This window comes from Pituophis catenifer, unplaced genomic scaffold (assembly GCF_029215685.1).
Source record: "Pituophis catenifer annectens isolate HBS135680 unplaced genomic scaffold, rPitCat1.0.hap2 SCAF_2, whole genome shotgun sequence".
Classification (NCBI taxonomy): domain Eukaryota; kingdom Metazoa; phylum Chordata; class Lepidosauria; order Squamata; family Colubridae; genus Pituophis; species Pituophis catenifer.
In genome coordinates this window covers 151,602,765-151,610,559 of record NW_027256882.1, presented here as the reverse complement: position 1 = coordinate 151,610,559, position 7,795 = coordinate 151,602,765, and the positions used below count along the sequence as shown (strand labels likewise).

Sequence of the window (7,795 nt, the reverse complement as noted above, 5' to 3'; positions counted from 1 at the left end):
TGATTCAGGTTTCCTCATCTGCACTCTACATTTTACAGAAAATGGGTTGTCTGCTAAAACTAAGCAAGGCTATGGCGTGCACTTGAAAGAAAACTGGGATGCCTGTAATTGTGGAGTCCGTCTAGCAAGAACAAAGAATGCTTATTCACAAAGCATATGCACATGTAACACTTGTAACCATTCTAGGTGGTTAGAGGACTGATAACAAAGATTTGGACATCTTGCATACCTCAGCTAAAAGTTAGGAATAGGGATGGCCTGGAGCACACGGAGTGTGTATTAGATCACTCCTGGAGCATTCATTAGCCAAGGTTTAGGAATAGGGACGGCTAGAGACCAATAGGATAATTGTTAGATCATTACTAAAATGTTTATTAGAAGATTTGTTTTATATATCCCGCCTTATCCCGCTTTCCTCTTTAGTGAAAACGTTTTCTTAATTCTATTGTTCAGAGTTCCATGGCATTTTCTAGCCAGGACCCCTTTTCTTGGAGCACTTCAATAAAAGGAAACAAAACCTGCACCTCGTGTCCGGTGTTTTTCATCAGCTTCGGCACCAAAGCTTGGACCCGAATTGGAGACAACAAGAGGAGGTGTTATACAAGTACTGTCCCTTTATTTTGTGCTGGAAAGATAACAAGAAGCACACAGACTAAAGAAATTGTGTGTTAACGTCTTATCAAGTTCTGCTGTTTTGTTATCATGCAAGACCAAAAGGCTTATTAGAGTTTGAACAACCTTCTAGACAACCTTCAGTCTGATTCTTTCTTGGTAAATCAAATTTATCATGAATCTGTTGGATTTCTGGAATTAAATTAGGAACCAGATGTTCCCCGCTAAAGCTACAGCTTGTAAGATTGAGGTCATTAATTCAGTTTCAGCTGCTGGACATTTATGCTTGAAATTATGTTTCCATGATTGATTGATTTATTATTTATTATAAATGAGGAGTCAGATAGTCCTGTTACTGCCATTGTTACTGGCAACACAGTGGTGGCACTAAGCTTATAAAAGTATGTTGGGCAGACAAATGACTTACATTTCACTGGTGACTGGCAGGGAACTCTCACCCCAGTCCCATTCTCTGTGGAATAGAATTCCCTTTGCCAGACTGCTGGGAGAAAGCCTGTGAAAAGTGTTTTGTTCTAGAAATGATAAGTGACATTCCTATTTCCCCTTTAATTATAGATCTCCAATTGTGTAATCTCCAAATGATATTTCCTTTTAGATATTGAGGATGGCCCATCAGCAGAAGTGTGTTGAGTACTAGACCTGGTAGACTTCATTGGAATTGGGTACCAACAAATTTAAATAGATCCTGTAAATACCTATCGTTTCCCCAATTGCCCCACTGTAAGAATATGGATGTCTAAGGAGCCTGGCCTGGCATGAATTATTACCAATCAAGGACTGTTTACTTAATAAGGATACTTAGCATCCTATAATTTAAATTATCTCATACTACAACAGAGGGAGAAACTAGGCACACCTTAATATTGCCTGCTTAGGATATTTGTGTCAAGGTATCAGTGTCAATAAACTAATTAAGGGTTAAAAGCAGCAATAAATTCCCATGTACAGGAAGGTGTACCAGCATTTACATAACAATGCTTTTGAAAAATGGAAAACTGGTTTCTGTTTTCAAAAGGCTTAAGTATTTAGTCCTCCCTGTTAATATAGAAAGTAGGAGGATCATTAAACATATACGATGGGCTAAACTGAAGGCTTTCATTCTCACAGGAAATTGGATATATTTATAAGTACATCTGAATTTAGTTCCTGCACTGATCAGAACCTGAAATATAACAGCAGACATGTGAAGGAGAAGCCATTCAGCTTTAAAGCACCAGCAGCCGCATCAGTGATACTCTATACAGGTAGTCCTTGACTTATGACCAGTGGCTTAGTGACCATTCAAAGTTACAATGGATCCCTCCAAAAAGGATATGCAGATGCTTAGAAGTCAGGGACTTGGCAGCACAAGGAAACAACAGCCAATCACCAGCCATCCAAACACCAATCAACCAATAGGAAGGCACCACATAAATACAACTCATAGAATAGCTCAAAGCACACACTCTGCTAGAGAGAAGTTCCCTGAAGATGGGCTCTAGCACGAGTCCGAAAGCTCGGAAGACAAAACCTTTGGTCCCGGTGACCAACTCAGATTGGATCTTGCAACACTTGCTACTCTTCTACATGCTGGTCTCTGACTAAACAAAGAGTTAATGATGACATTTGTTAGTCTTTATTATTTCTGCAGTCAATCATAAGATGGAAACATTAATATTTATCACTGATGTGAAAATATCAGATTTGGCAAGAGGAGCTTGTATGCTGTTGGGACTTCAAAGTCAGCATCAAAGAAGCAGTTAATTCCTCCCACCTTCTTCACTGTATAACAAATCAGGTTCATCTTATCAGTCCAGGCTCAATGTGTAGATCTCTCCATGAATTTTCAGACAAAGAAAAATTAGGATTTGCAGATTAGAGTCAGGGGGCAAAGTAAAAATATCAGGAGGGGACTGATAGCACCTTTTCAGATTAACACATTTTAATAAAAATCATAAGCTTTTGTGAAGTGCAGCTTGCTTCATTAGATATATGAAGTGACATCTGACTTGTGGTTAAGATTCTGAATTAGGACTAGGGAGAGCCAGGTTCTAGTCTTCCCTTAGGCATAGAAACTGGCTAAGTGACTTTGGGCCAGTGACTATAGTCTTTGCAAACCCTAGACAGGAGAGTAAAAAAGAATCTACCTGCTAAACTACACTGGACCAGCAGAGTAGATTGTAGTCCACAACCTTCAATGAAGAGGCCTTATCCTGCAACGGACAGATTTTGGATGATGATAGTGATGACAATTACTCCTGTTACTTATAATTTTAAGGTCCATTTGGGGGCCTGGAATCTCACTCACTAAAAGACAGAAAGACAGTAGTTTAATCATTACTATTGTCCAGTGTCTCACTCTCACACACTTATTGGTTCTCTGGATAGAAATTGCATATTTGTAGAAGTTGCTTTCATGTAAGATCTATCCAAGCATCTTAAATCCTCCCCCCACACTCCCAAAAAAATCCCACTGCAAGGAGAAAATGTACAGTACATGTGCCGTTTTATGCACATATGGCTGTTAATGTGCCATCTTGAACTTTGTAAAATGTTGGGGCCTCATCACAAAAAGACAGTCTGAATATGCATAACTTGTCTCTTTGCAGATTCTGTGTTTATTGAACAAAGGTCATCTGTGCAGTGCCGTGGGAGGCGTGGCCCATCCCCGTCCTCCAGCTACACCACACATGCAGGATGAGCCTCCCGTGACAGCCAACCTGACCCTGGGTGAACTGGTTGTTAAATTACCTCCCCCCCTCTATCTAAATGGATCCTTGCTCCTCCCCCAGGGCGCTGCGCTGCAATGGAGAAATGGGCAATGGAGAGGCCAGCGCGAGGGAAGGAGGAGGAGCAGGGAGAAGAAAGACGGAAACCGGTCTTCTCCTTCTCTTGCACCAACCACTCCATTGCCCGTTTCTCCATTGCAACTCAGTACAGTGTCCAGGATCCACTTTGATGGCGGGGAGGGGGGGGAGGTAATTTAACAACTGGTTCACCAAAACTGGTGCTAACAGACTGAATCCCACCACTGCATCTGTGGAAGGAACAGTACTCATAATCCTGCTTTATTCCTATGCATCTAGTACTATACAGTATATAATTTTAGACTCCGCAGAAAAAGTTCTGATGGAATATTTTGCCGAAGAATGTTGGAAAGACATCAAAACATGCAGAAAGTATATTTCATAAATGCTCACTTCCAAAAGATTAAATATTTGGAATTTCAGTATTCAGTCCTAATTCAGACCTATGAATTCATATATTTATGTTTGGAAAGAGAGATTGCAGCGACGATATCTGCAAAAGATAGGTTGGGAAATTGTGTCCTTGTGCAGGCACATATTGTGAAATACAGTAGATATCTTTCTCAAATGTTGTCTTTGTGACCCAGCATTATTTAGAAAAAAAGTTCCCGTCCAAGGTCATCATTAGAATCTTGTGTCATCTAGTATTAATAGTTTTCAATTATTTTTGTTGTATGACAGCTGCAAATTCTAGTTAAGGATGCTTGGGGAAAAAAATAGAGCTCTTTTTTAAACGGGGGATGTTGGAGATTATAGTCCAAACATCTAGAAGGTTGCCAGCTGTATATGTTGAACTAAAATATCAAATATGTATGCATTTATGGACAATTTCTGTGGAAAAAAAGAAATATTTAAATAGGACCAGCAATTACAGTATATAAGTGAAAATTGTTTGACACTGCTTTTTGCAATATTCATAGCTCAACACAGACAAATGCTGTAAAAATATGGAAAAACTGACACAAGTTGAAAAGAGAAGCATTAATCCAGAAACATTAAATAAGCAAAAAATGGAGCCAAGTTTATTAAACAGGTAAAATTCCTCCTCTCTGGTTTGGAAAGAAGAAAACTGGCTGATGTGCCTAAGGAGAAATACATAAATGCATTATAACAATTTGCAGAATATAATGTTACGGCATGCTTCAATTTGCATATATGCTTAACAAGGTGGATAAAATCTGTCTCCAGGCCTTAGAAATTTAAGTCTGACTGTAAAGCAGGCATCTCAGAGTTCATGGAACTTTTGCCACCTAAAGCACTACGTGTCAGGGCAAAGTCTAATGAACTGCAGCTCCAAAGAGATGCTCGGATTGATTAGGTCCATTCCGGCTGCTCTTCTAGGAATGTGATGCAGGCACTATGCAGCTTTTTCCAGCAAAGGCCAAAAGGTGCTTCAGAGTACAGACTGGTGCTCATGGAAGTCCAGCTTTCAGGACCTCCTGAAACCCAAACTTCATCAACCGTGAAAGTTAGAATGGGCCAAGAAAAGATGCAACTGCCTAATGGCTCAGTCAACAGCCACCTTGCAAATTCTTCCATGGGCTCCAAAACATTTTTAGTCATTGAATCGGAGACAATGCACAATCCTAAGGGTTACTAAATGGGACATCTGTCCTAGCCAGGAGAGGTGGGGGATGGACGGATGGATGGACGAATAGTGGCTTTGCAGATGTTGATACACTGAAATTCCCAGAATGTCCAGTTAACTATGGTAAGAGATGCTGAGAATTTTGCTCAATTATCATCAGAAAAGCTACAAATCCTGGTCAAAAATGTGTGTGGTTTTTACTGAAACTCTATAGAACACAATATTATTTAATACATTCTCCATCCTGTTCCCCCGACCCTTGGACATTCTTTCAGCAGCTTCAAGCAAACTAATCACACCATTTTTAATGCATTCCCCATAAATGTTTATTTCTTCTTCTTAACAGAAATGATCTGCTGCACTTTCAATTGATTTTAAATGCTCTGTTTCCCAAAGGAGAACATTTGAGAAACACTGAAGTTTGCAAAAAGGACCTTCAAAATGAATTAAATATGATTAGCAGGATTTCTTTACTTTGGTAACTCAGCCTAATCATTGGACTGCAAACTCTCTTCTTCAGATCAGAAAAGGCATCCAACCTTCCCCAATGATACATAAGTATTTTTCCTTGCTTTAAGGTCATGTCCATCTTCCCTCCAGCTACAAATCTTCAAGGAAACTTATTTCCCAGTTCCAGAGTAAGTGATATATTTCACGCAGATTTGATTGATCTTTCTCATTTAAAAAAATTATGCATTGGCAATCTGTGCATCTAAAGCATCGGACTTTTCTTTTCAAATCTAGTGTTATTGATCCATGTCGGAATAATGGCTACATGACGCACCCAAAAAATATTTTAGCTTATGTGTACAATATTTTAATCAATCTTTGAAAAAGCAAGTTGACAGAAATAGCTGTGATTAACGTCTGCTGTGGGCAGAAGGAACAGCACAGATTTTGCTGGAAGCTGCTCTCCCATTATATGAGGCATTTACTGGACTTGGCAATTAAACTATTCCTAAGAATTTAGGAAAAACAGAATAGGGTACATTCTTGTAAACACAGAGATGGTGCCTTCAGATTGTTCCTTCTCCAAAGCAGCCTCGATCCCTAAGTCACTAAAGAGAGCTTTATGAGTTGAGAAAGATAAGAATTTGAATCTCTCTGGTCCTACTCTGCTATACTGACTGGATCACAAATGCTTTTCAACCATAATATAGATTGTTCCATTCTGATTTAGTGTGAAGCCAGCTTCTCTGATTTGTAAACCAAGAATTATAGTTAAGATTAGGGTGAATTAGGCCCAACAGTTTCTTCAACAAACCCTACTTTGTTGTGTTGTTGTCTGGGATGTTCTATAACGTTCCCAATTATTTGGCCAGTACAGAACATTCGCACATGTTCACACAGAAGATAAATTGAAGGACATGCTAATGCAGTGTGAGGAAATGTACCACAATGTTATCCTTCAGAGATTGAGTCCCATGCATTCCACATTGTGCTGAAGTGTCAAATGAGGAATAAGTAACACTTACTCACCCATACTTTATAGCAAAACCTATTATGTTCCATTTGTTTAAGAATGTACTTTACTGCAAGCATATAAACACTATTATCTATGTAGATTATTAGATCCATTATAACATCCCCAAGGTGTCCTTTCTTGCCTTGGTGGAGGAAAAGTAGCTTCTGTAGCAAATGTTTATCTTAACTTCATATAAAACATGAACCATAAGTCATATAAACCATAAGTCATATGATGTAGTGGTTAAGACACCAGGTTAGAAAGCAGGAGACCGTGAGTTCAAGTCCCGCCTTAGCCATGAAAGCTGGCTAGGTGATTTTTGGCCAGTCCCTCTCTCTCAGCCCAACCCATCTCAAATAATTGTTGTTGTGGGGAAAATAAATCTAGGAAGGTAAGGTGTGTTGAATATGTTCACTGCCTTGGGCTGTTTGTAAAATATATAAAGCTGGGATACAAATAAAATAAAATAACATGTCTATTTCTCCTCTTGGCCATTTCTCTGGCAAATCATTGATTTATTCTGGAAAAAGATATACCCACCCCAACTCAATTCAGATTTCAGAGTATTCTATTGTCTTGACACCCTTAACATCAGCCAGAGGCAGAGGTCATATGTGAAAATAACAAATAAAAAGAAGTTGGATTTGTTAAGAGCTAAGTCCAATGTCACGCATATCCTAGCAATACTATACTGTACTGAAATCACCCTTTCTAGCATGCGTCCATGCAAGCTGTCAATTTTGGCTTACCTGACTCCCTTATCCTTGTGCAAACAGGAGAGAATCATGCAAAGTTAGAATACTGGAGAAAGGAAAGATCTTTTTTATACTGATGTTGTCTTTTTCGTGGCTGCACCAGATGCACTTTCGTAAGCAGGGATGAGTCCTCTTGCCCAGTGGATACTAGGGCATCCCTGTTGCACTACCATCAACTGGATTGGCGCCTGGGTTTCCATGGGAATCTCCGAAATACACTCCTTACTGGGATCTTTCCCTCGACAGTCATAAAGCACGCAAGAGATCAGGAAAACCAAAAGCAAGATCACATAACTCACAACCAGAATGACCAGGTTCAAGGTCACGGGGTCAAACTCTAGATAAAATTCCATTGGATCCCAGGATTTATTTATTTAGCAGGACCTCTGTCACTGGAATCAGATGTAGAAGCACAAGTGGAGCAGCAGCAAATCTCAACAGATACAGTATACTGAATTTGCAGCAAAAATTTCATCTTTCATCTTGCATGTTCTGGTAGGAGTAGGTTCTTCCACCCTGTACCCCACCCTAATGGCATGATTAAAGCCTCTCACTTTAATAACTTAAG

The 7,795-nt window shown here is 39.4% G+C and overlaps 1 protein-coding gene across 1 annotated transcript; it reads right to left on the bottom strand.

The window, feature by feature from the left end:
• Positions 1 to 7,295: 7,295 nt before the first annotated feature.
• Positions 7,296 to 7,580, bottom strand: SMIM36 (small integral membrane protein 36). Its single transcript, XM_070934823.1, has one exon. The coding sequence runs from the start codon at positions 7,578 to 7,580 to the stop codon at positions 7,296 to 7,298; it is 285 nt and encodes a 94-aa protein (XP_070790924.1).
• Positions 7,581 to 7,795: the final 215 nt, after the last annotated feature.

Bases quoted from the DNA above. Each gene is read 5' to 3' on its own strand.
- SMIM36 (XM_070934823.1), bottom strand. From the start codon at position 7,580: ATGGAATTTTATCTAGAGTTTGACCCCGTGACCTTGAACCTGGTCATT.